Below are 22,417 nucleotides of genomic sequence, written 5' to 3' on the forward strand. Positions count from 1 at the left end.
CTGTGCAGCCTCCTGTGCGGTCCCACTGTGCAGCCTCCTGTGCGGTCCCACTGTGCGGCCTCCTGTGCGGTCCTACTGTGCAGCTTCCTGTGCGGTCCCACTGTGCAGCCTCCTGTGCGGCCCCCCTGTGCTGCCCCCCTGTGCGGTCCCACTGTGCAGCCTCCTGTGCGGCCCCACTGTGCTGCCCCCCTGTGCGGTCCCACTGTGCAGCCTCATGTGCGGTCCCACTGTGCAGCCTCCTGTGCGGCCCCCCTGTGCAGCCCCCCTGTGTAGCCCCCCTGTGCAGCCTCCTGTGCGGTCCCACTGTGCAGCCTCCTGTGCGGTCCCACTGTGCAGCCTCCTGTGCGGGCCCCCCTGTGTAGCACCCCTGTGCGGCCTCCCTGTGTAGCACCCCTGTGCGGCCCCCCTGTGTAGCACCCCTGTGCGGCCCCCCTGTGTAGCCCCCACGTGCAGCCCCCCTGTGCGGGCCCCCACGTGCAGCCCCCCTGTGCGGCCCCCACGTGCAGCCCCCCCTGTGTAGACCCCTGTGCGGCCCCCCTGTGTAGACCGCTGTGCGGCCCCCCTGTGTAGCACCCCTGTGCGGCCCCCACGTGCGGCCCCCACGTGCAGCCCCCCTGTGCGGCCCCCACGTGCAGCCCCCCTGTGCGGCCCCCACGTGCAGCCCCCCCCCTGTGTAGACCCCTGTGCGGCCCCCCTGTGTAGACCGCTGTGCGGCCCCCCTGTGCAGCCTCCTGTGCGGCCCCCCTGTGCAGCCTCCCTGTGCAGCCTCCCTGTGCGGCCCCCCTGTGTAGCACCCCTGTGCGGCCTCCCTGTGTAGCACCCCTGTGCGGCCCCCCTGTGTAGACCCCTGTGCGGCCCCCCTGTGTAGACCGCTGTGCGGCCCCCCTGTGCAGCCTCCTGTGCGGCCCCCCTGTGCAGCCTCCCTGTGCAGCCTCCCTGTGCAGCCTCCTGTGCGGCCCCCCTGTGTAGCACCCCTGTGCGGCCCCCCTGTGTAGCCCCCCTGTGCAGCCTCCTGTGCGGTCCCACTGTGCAGCCCCCCTGTGCAGCCCCCCTGTGCCATCATATACACGTGTGATGGACATCCCCATGGACGCAGGTATATAACCGCTGCAGGACCTGAGGGCGTCCCTGTATTACCTGGTGATTGGGTGACAGGGGGCGGCCGGGCCGGTGCCACGTGACCGTGGCCTGTGGATGGGCAGCCGCTACACAGTTCAGGTCCACGGTCTGTCCTTCCTGCACGGTGTCCGATGACGGCTCGATCCTCAGGAGCGGAGCGGCGGCAGAAGCTGAAGATGGCAGACACAGGATGCAGAGGATGAATACATCAGACAGCAGCATGATGCAGGGACAGAGCCCCTGACTCCAGCCATGTGTCACTTTCTGGGCTGCTTGCTGTACATCTCCTGTTTTCTCTGCTGCAGATCTACCAGTTCTCTGAATGCTGATCTCTGCATAACCCCACCACTCAGTATAACCCCGCCCACACCACGGATTGTCAGCTGTCTGCACTGTGCATAGGCCGAAAGCTGCATATCAGTGGTGTGGGCAGGGTTACAAAGAGCTCATGAATATGGAGGACTACCTGGCAGCAGGGTCACTAGTCCTTGAAAGAAAATCTCCTACTGGGATAACAGCAATTTTATTAAAACTACAGCAAGCAGCCCAGTAAGTGACACTTCACTGGAATCAGGGTCTCTGGCTCCACTTCTGCTGCTCTCTGCTGTCAGTTTGCCCTAATTCCTCCTGGACACGCTCTGGAGACGTCGCATCTTTAGGGCACGTACCTCTCACCACTATCACTTCTATCCGCTGCTGAGAGGAGCCCGCGGAGTTGGTGCCTATGCACAGGTATGTCCCGGCGTCTGCTGCTGTGATTGATGGGATCAGTAGGGTGGCGATATCGGTCCTCTCTGTATGAGCCTGGAAATAGACAGAAGCCGCAGGTGAGACCCCGTCATGGACCCCAGCCTCTGCTCACAGGGAGGTCAGGGCCAGTGTGGGGATATGGAGCGGACGGTCCGGCCCCTGCAGTCTGTGCATGTGAGATCTGGACTGGTGCCAGCCAGGACCCCCGGGGCGGTAAGAGGCGGTGCAGGTGCCCCTGGGGCGGTAAGAGAGGGTGCAGGTGCCCCCGGGGCGGTAAGAGAGGGTGCAGGTGCCCCCGGGACGGTAAGAGAGGGTGCAGGTGCCCCCGGGGCGGTAAGAGGTGGTGCAGGTGCCCCTGGGGCGGTAAGAGGCGGTGCAGGTGCCCCTGGGGCGGTAAGAGAGGGTGCAGGTGCCCCCGGGGCGGTAAGAGAGGGTGCAGGTGCCCCCGGGGCGGTAAGAGAGGGTGCAGGTGCCCCTGGGGTGGTAAGAGGCGGTGCAGGTGCCCCTGGGGAGGTAAGAGGCGGTGCAGGTGCCCCCGGGACGGTAAGAGGCGGTGCAGGTGCCCCCGGGACGGAAAGAGGCGGTGCAGGTGCCCCCGGGGCGGTAAGAGAGGGTGCAGGTGCCCCCGGGACGGTAAGAGGCGGTGCAGGTGCCCCTGGGACGGTAAGAGGCGGTGCAGGTGCCCCCGGGGCGGTAAGAGAGGGTGCAGGTGCCCCCGGGGCGGTAAGAGAGGGTGCAGGTGCCCCTGGGGTGGTAAGAGGCAGTGCAGGTGCCCCTGGGGTGGTAAGAGGCAGTGCAGGTGCCCCCGGGGCGGTAAGAGAGGGTGCAGGTGCCCCTGGGGTGGTAAGAGAGGGTGCAGGTGCCCCCGGGGCGGTAAGAGAGGGTGCAAGTGCCCCTGGGGTGGTAAGAGAGGGTGCAGGTGCCCCTGGGGTGGTAAGAGGCGGTGCAGGTGCCCCTGGGGTGGTAAGAGGCGGTGCAGGTGCCCCTGGGGTGGTAAGAGGCGGTGCAGGTGCCCCTGGGGTGGTAAGAGAGGGTGCAGGCGCGTAAGGGGCAGATCTTTACAGACTATATGGATATCTTTCACCAGCTGCACATATGTGCTAAGTGTACTGTATGTACCAGGATCCCACATGTACGGCCCATGTACAAATACCTGGCCCCGTGTGCAGGCCACAGTTCATGCGCTCATCATCCTATTATGGTCTCCTAATGATGGTCACTGACAAGGGGGAGAGAGAAGGAACAGGATATGAGAGAAAGGGCGTGGGTGCGTCAAAGACAGGGAGCCGGGGGCGTCGAAGACAGGGAGCCGGGGGCGTCAGGGACAGGGAGCCGGGGGCGTCAGGGACAGGGAGCCGGGGGCGTCAGGGACAGGGAGCCGGGGGTGTCAGGGACAGGGAGCGTCAGGGACAGGGACAGGGAGCCGGTGATGTAGGGTAATACATGGAGACATCATGGGGCATCGCCCGGTTGCGTCTATGACGGTGGCTTCTGAGGGTCATGTATGATACCTGCAGCTCCTGAATCCGCCTCTGGATAGCTTCCAGGCTGCTGCTTCGAAAGTGAATGAAGCCAAGAGAGGTGAGGGCCTGAGCCGAGAAATGGCCGAGAGAAAGAGAGACAGGAGGGACAGAGCGTGAGAGGGATAAACCATAGGGAGCAGAGCTGAGCATGCAGGAAACATGAGGCAGCAGGATGGAGACCTCGCAGACTGTGTGAGGACTGCAGGTCCTGTAAAGATTCGCAGTAGGTCGCACCCTTTTAGCTTATCGACACCTGCAGCTCATCTCACCTGCGGGGGGAGGATACCATCTTGCTTCCTCCAGGAGATTGTTGGAGTGGGGCTTCCGAGCGCTCGACAGTACAGCCGTGCGGTGTCACCTTCTCTGACCTCTGTCCGCTCGGGGCTCACCTGGACATCAGGCAAATTTCCACCTGTGAGTAAATAAGAGGTCATTGCCTTTCTCATCAGATCTAGTGAGAGCCCTCCTCTACCAGCAGACCCCATAAATACCACGGTTATGTCAGTTGCATGCTCAGAATCGGATTAAGGAGCACCCCTCAGCTAAACCTAGAGAGGACCTATCACTGCCACGAAACATCGTAAAGTCAACAACTAACACATTTACAGCAAATGTTGAAATTGTAGGTCTGGTCCTTTAAGAAATGAAGCCTGACATTGGCTCTCCACTGTCTCTGGTGAGACTTCCTGCGTCTGGGCTGGGAGACACCATGGTGTAGGGGGGGGGGACAGAACATGCGGTATGTAAACACCAGAGACGCAAGATGGACACCTGTGTATTAGGGAGAATGAGGATAGAAGGATAGAAGCTGCAACTGAGGTAAACCCCGGCACAACTTCTCCTCAGGGTCAACCCTTTATAAGAAAATATGCCCTCTCCTAAAACATTAACCCTTTAGAAGCAGCTTTATACTCCTATAGAAGATAAGCCATTTAGATGCAGCTATATCCCTCCCTAGATCAACCCTTTAGAAGCAGCTATGTGCTTCTCCATAAAATAAGCCACTTAGAAGCAGCAATATCCCCTCTAGATTAACCCTTTAGAAGCAGCTATGTGCTGCTCCATAAAATAAGCCACTTAGAAGCAGCAATATCCCCTCTAAATTAAATCCTTTAGAAGCAGCTATGTGCTGCTCCATAAAATAAGCCATTAAGATGCAGCTATATCCCTCTTTAGATTAACCCTTTAGAAGCAGCTATGTGCTGCTCCATAAAATAAGCCACTTAGAAGCAGCAATATCCCCTCTAGATTAACCCTTTAGAAGCAGCTATGTGCTGCTCCATAAAATAAGCCATTAAGATGCAGCTATATCCCCTCTAGATTAACCCTTTAGAAGCAGCTATGTGCTGCTCCATAAAATAAGCCACTTAGAAGCAGCAATATCCCCTCTAGATTAACCCTTTAGAAGCAGCTATGTGCTTCTCCATAAATTAAGCCACTTAGAAGCAGCAATATCCCCTCTAGATTAACCCTTTAGAAGCAGCTATGTGCTGCTCCATAAAATAAGCCATTAAGATGCAGCTATATCCCTCTTTAGATTAGCCCTTTAGAAGCAGCTATGTGCTTCTCCATAAAATAAGCCATTTAGGTGCAGCTATATCCCTCCCTAGATTAACCCTTTAGAAGCAGCTATGTGCTTCTCCAGAAGATAAGTCATTTGGATGCAGCTATATTCTTTGCGGTGGGACGGGTGTTTTTTAATAAAATAGTGTCAACTAAGTCCCGTGTGTTATTCACATGTACTATTACTATTTAGTTACTTTAGTTACTGTTATACTCAGCGTCAATCTGGACACTTGTGCAGAGGTTGAATGGCTCTTAATTAGGCCAGACGTATTGTTTCTGTGTTTGATAAATCAACAGATATTAGCCATTGTTTCATGTGGGACTGTCCCGAGCCCCCTTTTATCTGCTAATTTGTGGAATGCCTGCTTACTGCAGATTGCAGGAGCCCCCTTTTGGTGTATTAGACTACATTATTCAGATGACAAGTATGCAGTCGAATTGAACTAGTGACCAATGAGGGAACAGCCATCTAACGCCATTACTATGGAACAGAAATGTTCTGAAATGGGAGCTAAGGGATATAAAAAGGAGCTTGCTCCTGTCACCACATTGATTCTGTAGGACCTCAGCCTAGGGACCATGGTTCCAGCTGGAGGATGACAGAATTGCTCCACTGCCCAACGCTGAGCCCAAGAATTTCCTCAGAGAACCCAGGTATGGACTATCCGGTCTCCAGGCCATATACCTCACTGTGCTCAGCCAGTTTCGGAAACTTGACACTATCTCCTCTCAGAGGGTGGCCCACTAATGCGGGGTGCCGCTGGCTGAGGTAGTGGCTTTGGATGCCATGAAGCCAAGAAGACTCTAATCCCTGGTGGGCCATCGGAGGGGTGAGGCTGTCACTTGCACCATCTCGTGTTCTTGCTGGGAATGTACCATTTGCTGTTGACCGTTGGTGACCGAATAAAGTCTTACCAGAGTGTTCTGCCCATGTGGAAAGAGAGCGGGTATTAAGTGGGATGAGCCCTCGTCTGTGCGCTCTTTTCAGCTCATTTCTTTGGTTTTATAGCTTTCTCTAGTTTAACCATTTAAAATAAGCCATTGAGAAGCGGCTGCATCCTTCTCTAGATTAACTCTTTAGGAGCAAATGTATCCATTTCTAGAAGAGTCACTCTATTGAAGCAGTAATATCCTCCTCTAGAGGATTAACCCTTCAGAAGCAGTAATATCCTCCACTAGAGGATTAACCCTTCAGAAGCAGTAATATGCTCCTCTAGAGGATTAACCCTTCAGAAGCAGTAATATCCTCCACTAGAGGATTAACCCTTCAGAAGCAGTAATATCCTCCTCTAGAGGATTAACCCTTCAGAAGCAGTTGTGTCCTCCTTAGTAATGAGTGAGCACTAAAATGCTTGCTTGCTCGGTACTCGAATCGAGCGGGCTGGACATTCTCATGGGCTCAGTTTAAGTAATGAGAATATTTGAAGTATGGGAAACTCAAGCATGTTTTCAGAAGAGCCCCCCGGGAGGGCTGGGGAGGCCCTAAATTTGCTGAAATGGATGGAAACAGTGCTCAAATGGAATGGGAAAAGCATATGAGAACTGCATCAGGAACATGACTGGACGCATCTCTGACTCCCAGGTCGCTGCTGGGAACAAAGTTGTCAGACTATTACGCCACTTTTCCTGGCTGACAATAAAACATACAAAACTGAAGACACATTCTTTCCTGTGCAATGACTTGTACATAAGGCATAATAAAAAATAAATCATTAATTATCAAGGACATTGAGTCTAAAGCGTTGAAGTTCTCTCTCAGGTGTCTGTTTGTTTTTCACAAAGTGTCTTTGGTTACCAAATCTGGAGTTATAACCACCTCTACATTTGTTGATCCAGCCTTGGCTCTTATTGACAGTGATTTGGCTATTGAGTATGTATATACAGTTTCTGCCCTCTGTCATCTTATTCAGGTATCTGTAATTGATAATTCTCCCCTTCCCCAAAGCCATGTTACATCTAAGGTTGAGAATGTGCATGAGAGTGGGAGTGTCACACACAATCTATCACATTCATGGTGATTCCTTCCTCACCAGCTGGAGTTGTGTTGGGTATGCCCTGGTTAGTGAATCACAATCCTACCATCAATTGGGTGACTCGCAAGGTTAAGTCTTGGTGGAACTTTTGATTTTCCAATTGTTTATCTAAATCCCGGGCATCTTCAGGATCTCTTCTTCCAGATTTTATTCAGGATATGAGGATGCTTTTTCTGAGACTGAATGTGAAGTTCTTCCCCTGAATAGATCTTATGATTGTGCTATTGAACTTATGCCAGAGGCCAAATTGTCTAAACCTCGTATGCTTAACCTCTCTATTCTTCAAAGAGATGCTCTGAAGGAGGACATTCAGAATAGCCCCTCTATAGGCCACATAAGGCCTTCCACCTCACCAGTCGCTGTGGGGTTTTTCTTTGTTAAGATATAAGATGGTGGGTTGCTTCCTAGTTTGGATTTTAGAGAGATTAATAAGGTTACTGTACATAATCCATACCCACTACCTCTAATTCCTGATCTGATTAATCACCTAGCAGTGGCCAAGTGGTTTTCTAAACTGGATCTGAGATCAGCATATAACCTCATACGTGTTCACCAAGATGATGAGCAGAAGATACCTTCAATACACCCGAAGATCACCTTGAAAATTTGGTGATGCCAATCGGTTTGACCAATGCTCTAGCAGTGCTTCAGAACTTCATAAATTATATATTTTCTTCTCTAGTGGGTAGACTTCTAGTGATATACTTGGTTGATATCTTGATTTACTCAGGTTCTTGTGAAGAGCATCGGGAGCATGTTCGTCAGGTGCTTCAAGTTCTTTGTGACAACCATTTATTTGCCAAACTAGAGAAGTGTCATTTTGAAGTGCAGTGGATTCAGACTTTGGGTCATTTGGTTTGTGTTAAAGATTTTCAGATGGATCCCATTAAGATACAGGCCGGCCTTGGTTGGGTACAACCTACTAATCATAAAGCTTGGCAGAGGTTCTTAGGTTTTGCTAATTATTACCACAAGTAACTTTAGAACTTCTCTGTCATCATCAAACCTCTTACTGATGTGACCAAGAAAGGGACTGACTTTTCTTCCCGGTCTACTGAGGTTGTTGATGTCTTTGCCACTCTCAAGCGCTTTCTAAAGCTCCCGTCCTCAATCACTCCGAGGTTGATTTGCCTTTTGTGGTTGAGGTAGATGCCTCTTCTATGGTGATGTGTGCTGTTACTTTCATCCTTGTACTTTTTTTTTTCTTCGAAATTCTCACAAACGGATTTCAATTTTGATATAGGCGATGGGGAACTCTTGGCCTCCTAAGAGCATTTTTGAGGAATGGAGGCATTGGTTGGAGGGGGCTAGGCAAAAAGTAATTGTCTTTACAGATGACAAAGATTTACTGTATGTCTAAGCTGCCATATGCTTGAATACTAGACCGGCCCAGCGGATCCTCTGCTTTGCTCGGTTTGATTTCTCTGTGACTTATCTCCTTGGTACTAGAATTTTAAGGCTGATGCTTTGTCATGTAGTTTTGTTCCAAACTTGCAGGACGAAAATTCAGTTAAAGTTCTTAGTGAAGAGATGGTGGATGCTCTGGGGACTGATCTCAGACCGTGCATTGTGGAGGCTTAGGTTGGTGCACCAGAGGGCTTGCAACCTGGCAAACCGTGTCTGCCACCCTCGCTTCATACTGACATTCTAAACAAAGTGCATGACTCTGTGTTGGCTGGGCATTCTGGTTCCTCTGCCACCTGGAGAACTGTTTCCAGGTACTTTTGGTGGCAGAGCGATCAAAAGGATGTTGAGGAGTCTGTAAGTGCAGTTACTCCAGGTCTAAAGCTTCTCGTCAGGCCCCAACAGGGTTCCTTTTGCCTAACTAGGTTCCATCTCAAGCTTGGACTCATTTGTCCATGGATTTTGTCAAGGATTTGCCTAATTCTGGTCAGAATACTGTAGCATGGGTGGTGGTAGACAGTTTTGGCAAGATAGTTCACTTGGTTCCTCTACCACAATTGCCTACGGCTAAGAGTTTAGCTACATTGTTTATCTCTCAAGTCATTAAGACTAGATGATGTTCCCTAAACCATTGTTTCCGATAGAGGGGTTCAATTTATGGCTAGCTTTTAGAGTTGCTTTTTCTCCAGGTTAGGAATTAAGCTTTCGTTCTCTTCAGGATATCATCCTGAGATTAATGGAGGGACAAAATGGAACTGTCCCAGAGCTTTGATAGTGTTGCCCTGCCTCTGTTGCACCTGGTTTGTGTCATCCTCTATTCTACTCGTTGGTTGCCCAAGGAACTATAACTTCTGCCGCCAGTATTGTCAGATGGGAATTTTTGGACTAATTGTTCAACTAGGGCCTTCTGGAACGGCAACATTTTCCTAGCCCTCTGCACCGCAGGAAGGAGAGATGGAAAGTTCTCCTTGTAGCGGGAGTCGAGAAGGGCGAAAACCCAGTATCGGTGTTAGCCAAAATGCGCATAACAAGAGGGTCACAGAAAGGCGGAGGGACATAAAGTCAGCCAAGTGTGTCAGACTCCCAACAGGCTAAGACTTCAATGAAAAGACTTTTGGGGTAAAGGGGGCCAACTCTCCATCTCCTTCTCCCCTCTTCAGCCCATCCACGCTGAACAGACAGGGTGCAGCTGGTATGGGTAGTACGCTCTGTAGTGCAGGCAACCATGTCCTGTTCCTCCTCAGTCGCCTCCTCCTAATTATCACCCAGTCTGTGCTGAGATGAGGCTGGGTAATATAACCCGTGTACTTTCTTCCTCCATCTCCACTTGGTCCACACACACAGCTTCCGCTCTCATTGTGAGCAGAAAGCGTTTAGGAAAGACACAGAAATGGGATGGTTATGTTGATTATGGTGTCATCGCCGCTCACCATCTTGGTTGATCCCTCAAGGTTTTGAAGAACCACACAGATGTCAGACATCTATGCCAATAGTCAGTTCTTATGTGTGAAGATCAGGGTCAGGCAGGGTCAGGTATCCAGCTCAGTGCATAGGTGTGGAACCTATCTAGGGTGCTGAGGGAAGTCAGGGGCCAGTGGTAGGTTTGGTCAGGGTCACCATCCCCCCTTCCTTAGACACAGGGTTTCCTTTCCCTTTCCCGTCTGCTTGATATTTCCCGATACCTAGCAAGACAAATACACCTTGGAAGACATGTAGAGGAGGGCCTCAGAATATGTTTTTTCCAATTTTAAAAAGAGTGGGACTCCTACAGTGGTAAAGCCTTGGTGCAAGTGTTTAGTGTTTGGACCTGTGGATGGGTGGGTGACTGGGCATTTCCAATGCGTTCCAAAGCCTAGGGTAGGGACAGCTGCACGCTGCGCTGGGACATAGAATCGGACATAGTTGATGATGGTGCTTGTGAATGTGCAATGATAGGTGTAGGGTGGGAGGCATTCACGCCTGCGTCCTGTACAGGGGATTGTCAAGCATGTAACACAGGGGAAGAGGCAGTGATTTCACCCGCAGACACCGATTGTGGACCCCAGTGTTCGGACCACCTAGTTGGGTGCTTGGATGACGTGCCTGAGCATGCTGGTGGTGGTCAGGCCCCTTCTTATCTTGGTACGGCACAGGTTGCAAATGACCATTGTTTTATCGTCCGCACTTTCTTTAAAAAAGCGCCAGACTGGGGAACACCTAACCTTGGCCTGGGAACTTGCAGCGTGTGGGTGCTCTGGGGAACAGTTGTTTACCTTCTCCTTCTTGCCACCCCACTGCCTCTTCCTGCCTGTTGGGGTGATACAAATCCCTTCCTTTCTGCACTGCGGACTTCGCTCTGCACTGCACCTTCCAGGTCAGTGATTTCATCATCCACCACCTCGTCTTCCCCTTCCACACTCTGGTCCTCCGGACTTGTTGACTTAACATGAACTGTTCTACTTCTAGAGACAGCTGATGCCGTTCCCCACCACTGTCTTCATCTGACCATGGCTGCTCAAATACTTTGGCAACACTGCACGATCTTCTTATGTCCATCTTGAAGCATGCAGGGCAAGAGGCCAGAATCAATACATCAATACATGTCAATGTAAAGAGTTCCACAGAGTGTCCCAGTGTGGGGTGACTTATCTCCTGGGACTCGCCAAGGTGAGGATTATGTGATCCAGACTCTTAAGCTGGTGTCACACATAACGACGACGACAACGACGTCGCTGCTACGTCACCATTTTCTGTGACGTTGCAGCGACGTCCCGTCGCTGTCGCTGTGTGTGACATCCAGCAACGACCTGGCCCCTGCTGTGAGGTCGCCGGTCGTTGCTGAATGTCCAGCTTCATTTTTTGGTCGTCACTCTCCCGCTGTGACACACACATCGCTGTGTGTGACAGCGAGAGAGCGACGAAATGAAGCGATCAGGAGCCGGCACTGGCAGCTGCGGTAAGCTGTAACCAGCGTAAACATCGGGTAACCAAGGGAAGACCTTTCCCTGGTTACCCGATGTTTACGCTGGTTACCAGCCTCCGCTCTTGCTGCCAGTGCCGGCTCCTGCACTGTGACATGTGGCTGCAGTATGCATCGGGTAATTAACCCGATGCATACTGTAGCAAGGAGAGCAAGGAGCCAGCGCTAAGCAGTGCGCGCGGCTCCCTGCTCTCTGCACTGTGACATGTAGCTGCAGCACACATCGGGTTAATTAACCCGATGTGTGCTGCAGGAGAGCAAGGAGCCAGCGCTAAGCGCGGCTCCCTGCTCTCTGAACTGTGACATGTAGCTGCAGCACACATCGGGTTAATTAACCCGATGTGTGCTGCAGGAGAGCAAGGAGCCAGCGCTAAGCGCGGCTCCCTGCTCTCTGAACATGTAGCACAGCGACCTTATGATCGCTGCTTCTGCTGTGTTTGACAGCTAAGCAGCGATCATAACAGCGACTTACAAGGTCGCTGTTACGTCACCGAAAATGGTGACGTAACAGCGACGTCGTTGTCGCTGTCGTTTAGTGTGACACCAGCTTTAGCTAGTGAGACTGGACTATGTGGAAGACAGTGTTGAGCCCGAGACATTATCTGCCATCCTGCCCACAACCTGCCCTCACTGTTCTGGCTTCAGCAGTGGTGTCCCTCTGCAAAGTGAGGTCGGAAGCTAGGTCTAGATGATGAGGGCTTGCTATGCTCCCACAGCAGGCCCAGTTTGTCCTGGCCTACGGCCCACTACGTGTACCGCCATCAGCAAACGTCCAATTCCCCGTCTCTTACCGCACGCCTCGCTAAGTTTAAATTAGGTATAATTAATAGGAACTAGAATACAATAGATGTAGGCCTGAAAAGTACTTTTGGTTTTAGGTTACAGCAGCAAGGACTGTAAGGCAATAATCCCTGCCTAGATGCCTCTAATGCTAAAATAGACATTCACCAGCAGCTCTCCCTACACTAAATGCAGCTAAGAGCGGTATTATTAGAGAAGAGAACAGATTAGACTTACCCCTGAAATGGACTTTTGGTTTTAGGTTACAGCAGCAAGGATTGTAAGGCAATAATCCCTGCCTAGATGCCTCTAATGCTAAAATAGACCTTCACCAGCAGCTCTCCCTACACTAAATTCAGCTAAGAGCGGTATTATTAGAAAAGAGATCAGATTAGATTTACCCCTGAAATGGACTTTTGGTTTTAGGTTACAGCAGCAAGGACTGTAAGGCAATAATCCCTGCCTAGTGCCTCTAAAGCTAAAATAGACCTTCTCCTGCAGCTCTCCCTACACTAAATGCAGCTAAGAGTGGTATTATTAGAGAATAGAATAGATTTTTACATTGCAACAACAAGGACTGTAAGGCAATAATCCCTGCCTAGATGCCTCTAATACACTATCCCTTCTCCAGCAGCTCTCCCTACACTAAATGTAAATGTAAGAACAGTATTATTAGAGAATACAACGGATTAGATTTACCCCTGACATGGACTTTTGCTTTTACGTTGCAGCTGCAAGGACTGTAAGGCTAGGATCCCGAAATAGATGCTTCAAATACACTATCATTTCTCCAGCAGCTCTCTCTACACAGTTTTTAGGGCAGTATGTGCTGAGTATTACAACATCGGGTCTTATATAGCCCCCATGACGCGATGCAGCCAGTCCATCACAGTAATGCCAGTAGCCAACATGGCTACAGCATTACCATGATTGACAGGCAATCCCCGCATGTTTGGCAGCTGAAAAACTGCCACAACACATTTGGGGCGGGGACTTTAGCATGGCCCTCAAGCATCAGAGCTACTTGATCGAGTAGTGAGCATGCCCAAGCACCCTGATGCGCGATCGAGTATCGAGCAGTGACGAGCAAGCTCTCCCATCACTAATCCTCCTCTAAAAGATTCCCCCTTTGAGAGCAGCTGTGGTGTTCTCTAGAATATTAACCCTTTATAAGCAGCTGTGGCATTCTCTACAAGATTAACCCTTTATAAACAGCTGTGGCCTTCTCTACAAGATTAACCCTTTATAAACAGCTGTGACCTTCTTTAGAAGATTAACCCTTTATAAGCAGCTGTCTCCTTCTCTAGATTAACCCTTTAGAAGCAGCTTTATCCTTCTTTAGATTTACATTTTAGAAGCAGCTTCTCTAGAAAATGTATTCATTTGAATTTATCCAGCCTTTTCTAGAAGATTAATCCATTAGAAGCAGTTATATCAATCTCTGGATTAACCCTTTATAAGCAGCTGTATCCTTCTCTAGATTAACCCTTTAGAAGCAGCTTTATCATTAGACGGATTTACCCTTCAGAAGCAGCGTTGTTCTCCCCCTTGATCTGGCTGTATAATGCACAGGGACATCTTATTACATGTCTGAAATTAATGATCTGTATGTGCAGGCTTCTCGCTGGAGGTTATGAACCATTTTGCCTAAGTTGCTGCTCATTGGGGTGCACTAGTCAATTCTGGAGAAATTCTAGGAAAAGTAGGTAAACTAATTCTGCCATTATGTGCTATGGATCTGTGAGTCCATAAAACGGCCAGAAAGGGCCAAATCCTGGCCATCTGAGGTGGAGGACCTAATCATTATCTTCCAGGCACAATTTTATGCTTGCGCCGTAATGTGAGGGACAGCCTCTGATTTACTCAGAACTTTATTTGAGAAAAGTCTTAGAATTGTTTCTACTGTCAATCCTTATGTTCTTCTGATAACTAATAGGTTCCACGCTTGCCCCTCAAGTCCCTTGCTTGCCCCAAACAGGTCGAGCTCACCCTGTCCATAGCAGACACAACAGTTCTCATACTCACTGTGAACCCGGAGATCAGCCCTGGCGACGTGCTGCCCAAAAGTGTTGTGCACCCGGCAGGTGTAGTGGCCCTCATCAGAGAGCTGGGTGGTTGAGAAGCGCAGGACACCTCGATGGACACTGGCTCTGGATGAGATGCCTCCATTCTGACCACCTGCAGGGGGTGCAGGACACACAGTGAGGTCCCGCCACCTACATCTTCCCTCTTGTCCGCTGGCTGCGGGTACTCACCGGTCCACTCTACAGTAGGTGTTGGGTTCCCAGTCGCTGTGCAGCGGAACTCTGCCGGCTGACCCTGCTGGACACTCAGCTGCCGAGGCTCAATGACCGCCACAGGAGGGAGCCCTGCGCCCGCTACAATGTGGTGGAGAACATATTACACAAGAGTGTGCGGGGGAAAGGGCCGGAGGAGTCAGGAGAAGCGCAGTCTACACATGGGCAGCAATCTCCAACAGGGGAGTGTACAGGAACAAGCTGGGCACCTCGGCCATGTCTGCGAGGAATCATGTAACTGTGCACATCACACCCTTGTCCCCCCAAAACTGCAGTCACATCCAGAGCTGCATTCACAATTCTGCTAACTATAACAAAGGAACTATAGCATTACATGCACTAACAAGCAAAAGGGTAACAATGTTCTGATCTTGTGACTTTCCGGCTCCATATCTCTCCGTCCTCTGCAGCTTTGTGGTGAGACGTCTTCATCTTACAGACAATCATCTCGGCTTCTCATACATAAATGTGGCTGCAGATATTCAGCAGACAATCAGTTCTGCAGATTCTCCTCGCTGCATTGTTACTGTTTTGCTCCTTTCTTCCCGTACACTACATAATACAACCTGTTCTCACATTCACTAATAGCTCAGTGTTATCAGCTGATTCCCAAGTGAAAGTCACTGGTTGGAATTGAGGAGCCGCCAAGAAGAAGATTTCCCAAGAAAAGAGACACAGCCTCATCCAGCTAATGCATAGCAGTCTCTCTGCCAAGAAAAACTGCATCATGTGCGGCCATGACAGGTGGAGGAATAAAAAATGAAGCCCATCCATCCATTCACAAGCCAAGAGGTAACGTCCAGGAAAAAAATCAGTCACCAAGTCTCTCATCACAAGGTCTATCAGTTCTGGTGACACCCGGCAGTGGAGGCGGCTCGTCTGCTTCATGATAGTGAAATCACAGACGTCCATGAAGAACCGAGCGTCGCACATTACACAAGTCTGGAATGGTGGCCCGAAAAAAGGGAAGAAGCCTCAACCTCAATATCCTCATAAGAAGCGTCAACTCGAGATTACAAAGAAGAACAAAAGGTGGAAGATGGGAAACGGGAGACCTGGAGCGATGAGACGAAAGTCAATAGACGGCTCTGATGGGGGAAATGGGAAGAAACAAGGGAAGAAGGGGCGAACGGATCGAGACACTGAAGGAACTGTCAGTGGAGGAAGCCTGATGATACGGGGGTGTTTACAGCCAAAGGTGTTGGATAGATGACCGGGTTGGATGATGGTCTCACTGCTGAGCTATATGTGAGGATCCTACAAGACGAGTTACTTCATACACTCGAGTACTATGGGTATGAAAAGGACGACATAGTGTTCCAGAAGGAGAACGACCCGAAGCATACGGTGAGATTGGGGAAGAAATGGGACAATGACAATGAAGTAGAGGAGCTGGATTGTCCCCCAGTCCCCTACCCAATCCAATCCAACACTTGTGGGTGAGGGAAAAAAGCTGTATCCATCCCCAAGAGACCTGACCAGTATACACCAACACTGGGAACGTGGAGAAGAGACCTGACCAGTATACACCAACACTGGGAACTTGGAGAAGAGACCTGACCAGTATACACCAACACTGGGAACATGGAGAAGAGACCTGACCAGTATACACCAACACTGGGAACGTGGAGAAGAGACCTGACCAGTATACACCAACACTGGGAACGTGGAGAAGAGACCTGACCAGTATACACCAACACTGGGAACGTGGAGAAGAGACCTGACCAGTATACACCAACACTGGGAACATGGAGACGAGACCTGACCAGTATACATCAACACTGGGAACGTGGAGAAGAGACCTGACCAGTATACACCAACACTGGGAACATGGAGAAGAGACCTGACCAGTATACACCAACACTGGGAACATGGAGAAGAGACCTGACCAGTATATACCAACACTGGGAACATGGAGAAGAGACCTGACCAGTATACACCAACACTGGGAACATGGAGAAGAGACCTGACCAGTATACACTGTGAGGCAAATCCCGGGATATGAAGATGAATTATGACTTCCAGTCATAATCGCTCATCACTCCCTGGCAGTGCCCCCCTCCCTTCTTGTTCTCAATGTCCAGCATCTGTGAAGGTGTTACACCTCCATGGCCATCTCCTGTGATATGGAGATGAGATGATGTGGGAACAATGGACACAGGAGGACTCCCTGCCGTGACCCTGTGGTAGGAGCTGCTATCTAATTAGCAAGCTTGGAAGTATCCAGACAGAACGACTCCAGTAAAAAATGGTTCATATCTCGCAAGCCATATTTCCGATAAATATGGCAACCATAAAAATGGTGTCTCCGCATGCGGACGATGCTGGCACACCCTTTTTATGGGAGCGGGAGCTTGGGAAATACCCCAGGCGTGATATCAGCCAATGGGGAACTAGTAGACAAGTCATGAGTCCTCTCATTCTGTAGCTAAATTCATAACTGTCACAATGAGAGCATTGGCGTCCGCCTACGACGCTCCCAGGCCAAGTTATGGCCATATTCCATGTTGTGGATTTTGTCCATAACTCCAGCCAGGGGTGGAGCAGTGCTCCCTCTGAGGTCACGAAGGTAGGAGGGGACCTGGATTTGCCCAGGTTGATAACCCTACTTCGGCCATTTTCCAGGGTTCTTTCGCTGGGGGTCACGTGCAGGAAACATCTGTGGGAGTTCCTAGAAACCTGGTCTACAGCTCCCCCCTGTGGCCAGACGCACAAGGTAAGTGATTGAATTGCATACCTGTTTGTAAACCATGCTTTATCTGTAACTGTACTCTGACATATGTATATTCTGTAGATTCCCTATTGTATATATTGTAGTTCTAGTGTGGCTTTAGGCTGATTAAATTATATAATTAATCTTGGGCTGTTCTGTTATCTCGATCTTGAATCCCACGTCTGTGTGTTCGGCTAATAGTTACCGTGAAGCGGTTGGTGGCAGCGAGTTGTGCCAAGGATTATTGTGGGGAGGCCAGTGAGATCCGGGGAGGTTTTATATATTCCGCCCGCGGAGGTCGGGGGAATATATACCCTACTCTCACTGGGGACCCTTCAATAATCGGCATAAGTAGTATAGCGGCCTCCTTGCTTATTGTCGGGCAATTCCATAATTGGCCTGACTATAAGAGGGGCGCTAGAGAGCGCGTCACGTGCTCTGTCTGTCGGTCGGGAGGTATAAAGGAGGGGTGACCCCCACTTGTTACCCCCTGTCACAAACCACCGGGGGGGTCACTCAGAAATCCCCCGCGCTGGCTACCAGTACGTCACAATCGGGGGGTAACAAGTGGGGGTCACCCCTACTTTATACCTCCCGACCGACAGACAGAGCACGTGACGCGCTCTCTAGCGCCCCTCTTATAGTCAGGCCAATTATGGAATTGCCCGACAATAAGCAAGGAGGCCGCTATACTACTTATGCCGATTATTGAAGGGTCCCCGGTGAGAGTAAGGTATATATTCCCCCGACCTCCGCGGGCGGAATATATAATATCTTCCCGAATCTCACTGGCCTCCCCACAATAATCCTTGGCACAACTCGCTGCCACCAACCGCTTCACGGTAACTCTTAGCCGAACACACAGACGTGGGATTCAAGATCGAGATAACAGAACAGCCCAAGATTAATTATATAATTTAATCGCCTAAAGCACACTAGAAACTACAATATATACAATAGGGAATCTACAGAATATACATATGTCAGAGTACAGTTACAGATAAAGCATGGGTTACAAACAGGTATACAATTACATCAGTTACCTTGTGTGTCTGGCCACAGGGGGGCGCTGTAGACCAGGTTTCCAGGAACTCCCTCTCCAGGTCTTTCCCAACCAGGCCCCCGAGCAGAAGAACACTGGAAAATGGCCGAAGTAGGGTTATCAACCTGGGCAATCCAGGTCCCCTCCTACCTTAGTGACCTCACAGGGAAGCACTGCTCCACCCCTGGCTGGAGTTATGGACAAAATCCACAACATGGAATATGGCCATAACTTGGCCTGGGAGCGTCGTAGGCGGACGCCAATGCTCTCATTGTGGCAGTTATGAATTTAGCTACAGAACGAGGGGACTCATGACCTGTCTGCCAGTTCCCCATTGGCTGATATCACGCCTGGGGCATTTCCCAATGTCCTGCTCCCATAAAAAGGGGGTGCCGGCATCGTCCACATGCGGAGACACCATTTTTATGGTTGCCATATTTATCGGAAATATGGCTTGCGAGATATGAACCATTTTTTACTGGAGTCGTTCTGTCTGGCTATTTCCATAGCCTTGCTAACTAGCTAGCAGCCCCCACTACAGAGTCACGGCAGGGAGTCATCCTGTGTCCATTGTCCTCAAGCCACCTAATTTCCATATCACAGGACATGGCCATGGATTTGTTGCTAAACCAGTTGTGTGAAGGGAAGGGGGGGGGGTGACACCAGGAGAGGGCTTCCTGACATGACTTGAATGTCATGATTTATCGTCATATCTCCGGATTTACCTCACACCTCCCCCCTTTTGAGGGCGCTAGGGGGCAGCACACTCCGGTGTTCCCCCGTGCGCCCGTCCGCGACCTCTCCTTGTCGGGACAGCCCGTCTGCGTTTACCGTGGTCACGGCCCCTTTTGTGGCGAATGGTGAAGTTGTATTGCTGGAGCGCAAGGCTCCATCGCAACAATCGCCCATTCGTCCCAGAGACGGTGTGCAACCAGCTGAGGGGATTGTGGTCCGTCTCCACGATGAAGTGGCGCCCGTATAGATAGGGTTGCAGATGCTGCAGGGCCCACACTATGGCCAGGCACTCCTTCTCCATCGTGGAATAGGCAACTTCCCTTGGTAACAGCTTCCTGCTCAGGTACAAGACTGGGTGCTCTTGGCTCGCAGAGTCCACCTGGCTGAGCACCGCACCGAGGCCGAAGTCACTGGCGTCGGTCTGTACTACAAACGGCCGCGTGAAGTCGGCTGCCTGTAGCACGGGCGGGCTGGACAGGGCGTCCTTTAGGGCCCGGAAGGCTGTCTCGCAGTCCATTGTCCAATCGACTGCAGAGGGCAGCTTCTTCTTGGTGAGGTCCGTCAAGGGCTTTGCCAGGCTACTATAGCATGGAACAAACCTCCTATAGTACCCAGCGGTCCCCAAGAAGGACATCACCTGCTTCTTGGTCCTGGGGGTGGGCCAGGATGCGATGGCCTCCACTTTCTCAGGCTCGGGCTTCAGTGTTCTCCCACCTACCCGGTGACCGAGGTACTGGACCTCGCTCATGGCCAGCTGACACTTTCCCGGCTTGATGGTCAAACCTGCCCGGTGGATCCGCCTGAGCACCTGTGCTAGATGCTCTAGGTGGTCCTCCCAGGTGGGACTGAAGACGGCAATGTCATCCAGGTACGCGGCCGCGTACCCTTCAAGTCCCTTGAGCAGGGTGTTGACCATCCGCTGGAAAGTGGCAGGGGCATTCCTCATCCCGAATGGCATCACCGTGGACTCGTACAGTCCAAATGGGGTAATAAAGGCAGAGCGTTCCCTGGCCTTGCGAGTCAGGGGGATCTGCCAATATCCCCGGCTCAGATCCATGATGGTCAGGTACTGAGCCCCGGCCAACTGATCGAGCAGGTCATCGATGCGTGGCATTGGGTACGCATCGGCGACCGTGACCGCATTGAGCCCCCCTGTAGTCCACGCAGAACCGAGTGGTTCGGTCCTTCTTAGGGACGAGGACTACAGGCGAGGCCCAAGCGCTGTTGGATGCCTGGATCACCCCCAGCTTCAGCATCTCGTCAATCTCCTGGCGCATGTGTTGCTGCACCTCCAGGGAGACCCGATATGCTGAACGCCGGATCGGGGGATGATCCCCAGTGTCCACGTGATGGACAGCCAAGTCAGTCCTTCCGGGCTGGTTGGTAAACAACCCCCGGAAGGGGTGTAGGGTGGCCCACAGCTGGGACCGTTGGTCCTCCAAGAGCTGGTGGCCAACCTCCACATCCTCAATGGATCCGCCTGCCCTAACCTGGGCTAGCATATCCAAGAGGGTTTCCGCTTCTCCCTCCTCGGGCAGGTTGCACACGGGGAGCGCACATGCCTCCCGCTCATGATGTGCCTTCATCATGTTCACATGGAAGGGCTTCCGCCTTCCACGGGCAGGGTCCAGGGTGACCAGGTACGTTACAGGGTTGAGCTGCTGGTACACGAGGTATGGGGCCTTCCCAGGCTGCCTGAAGCTTGTCCTGTGGTACGGGGACCAGTACCCACACCTCTTGACCCACTTGGTAGGTCCTCTCACAAGCGTTCTGGTCGTACCAACGCTTCTGATCAGCCTGGGCTTGAGCCATATTGTCGTGTACCAGTTGCGTCAAGGCCTGCATTTTGTCCCGGAAGCGCATGACATACTCGATAACCGACACTCCAGGGGTGGCCAAATCCCCTTCCCCAAGCCTCTTTCACCAGAGCCAGGGGGCCCCGCACACGTCGCCCGTACAGGAGCTCAAACGGTGAGAATCCTGTTGAGGCCTGTGGAACCTCCCGGTAAGCAAATAACAGGTGTGGGAGATACCGCTCCCAGTCACGCCCATGGGAGTCGACCAACATCTTAAGCATCTGCTTTAAGGTGCCATTGAACCGCTCGCACAGGCCATTAGTCTGTGGATGGTACGGGCTGGCCACCAGATGTCGCACCTGGACTTGCTTACAGAGGGTCTCCATCAGCTGGGACATGAATTGGGTCCCCCGGTCAGTGAGCATTTCCTGGGGAAAACCCACTCGGGAGAAAATCTCCAGCAATGCGGTGGCCACCTTGTCAGCCCGAATGGACGACAAGGCCACTGCTTCTGGGTACCGGGTGGCATAGTCAACTACCGTCAGTATGAAGCGTTTCCCGGAGCTGCTGGGGATGGCCAGCGGGCCGACCAGATCCACAGCCACCCTCCTGAAAGGCTCATCGATGATTGGCAGAGATACTAGTGGGGCTTTGGGGTGTGGCCCCGCCTTCCCCACTCTCTGACAGGTTTCACACGAACGGCAGTAGGCAGCCACATCGGCCCCCATTTTTGGCCAGTAGAAATGCTGGTTTAACCTGGCCTTGGTCTTAGCGATCCCTAGGTGTCCGGCCATCGGAATCTCATGTGCGATCCGCAACAACTCCGTCCGGAACGGATAGGGTACCACCAACTGTCGGTCCCTGGGCCACGCCTCCGGTGAACCCTGCTGGACCGTGGCCCGGTACAGCCGTCCTTGGTCCCAGACCACTCGCTCCGGGTCCGAGTCCGAGGGAGGCTGTGCCGCCTGCTCCTTTAGAGCTTTCAGGCTGTCGTCAGCTTCTAACGCTGCCTGAAACCCCTGACCAGATGTGGCCAGAATCGACGAGACTGTCACATCTTCGGTCAGTACCCCCGGGACCTGTGTCCTGGCCTCCACCTGACTCGGCTGCCACTTGGTCAGAAGGGGAAGAGCTATCGGACCTCCGGGAGGCCCCTTGGCTTCCAGCACTCCCACTGCGGGTGACAGCGGCCACAGCCGCTGCGACCGTGGGTCGTGCCTGCTCCTCCTCCGTTCCTGACCAAGTCGCCGGTTCAGGCAGACCTACCTGGCTTCCTGACACCCCGGTTGTGGGGGGAACCATGCACCGAGATCTTACCTGGGAGCACTTCCGCTCCTGGACCGGCCCCAATCTCACCTGCCTGTTCCCCTCCTGCAGCAACAGAACCCCGCTGTGAAATCTCTGGGGACCCCACATTTGCTGTGGTAGCCCCCACCCCACACACTGGTCCTCCCCCTGCAGCACCCTGCTCTCTGCTTATCCCTGCAGAGGGCAACAGATCCCAGCTCACAGGCTGGTTACTTGTAGAGGCATTGTCACACCTTTCTCTGACCCCCTCCCCTGTCACAGCTGCAGCTGAGTGTGTGTCTATGGTGTCTATGCAAGCAGAAATATCAGAGTTCACTCCCTCCTCCCTTACATCATTCATAGATAACACATTAACATTGTCCGGAGGCATGTCAGTACGGGCTGAAGGTTCA

General features: G+C 51.9%; 1 protein-coding gene across 1 annotated transcript in view; it reads right to left on the bottom strand.

The window, feature by feature from the left end:
* Nucleotides 1-22,417, bottom strand: part of HSPG2 (heparan sulfate proteoglycan 2) — a 281,820-nt gene that overhangs the window by 118,125 nt on the left and 141,278 nt on the right. The window contains 6 exon segments of the mRNA XM_075328538.1: nucleotides 1,138-1,289; nucleotides 1,788-1,923; nucleotides 3,381-3,458; nucleotides 3,662-3,804; nucleotides 14,160-14,312; nucleotides 14,390-14,512. Coding sequence (XP_075184653.1) covers nucleotides 1,138-1,289; nucleotides 1,788-1,923; nucleotides 3,381-3,458; nucleotides 3,662-3,804; nucleotides 14,160-14,312; nucleotides 14,390-14,512 — 785 coding nt within the window.

Source organism: Anomaloglossus baeobatrachus, chromosome 11 (genome assembly GCF_048569485.1).
Source record: "Anomaloglossus baeobatrachus isolate aAnoBae1 chromosome 11, aAnoBae1.hap1, whole genome shotgun sequence".
Classification (NCBI taxonomy): domain Eukaryota; kingdom Metazoa; phylum Chordata; class Amphibia; order Anura; family Aromobatidae; genus Anomaloglossus; species Anomaloglossus baeobatrachus.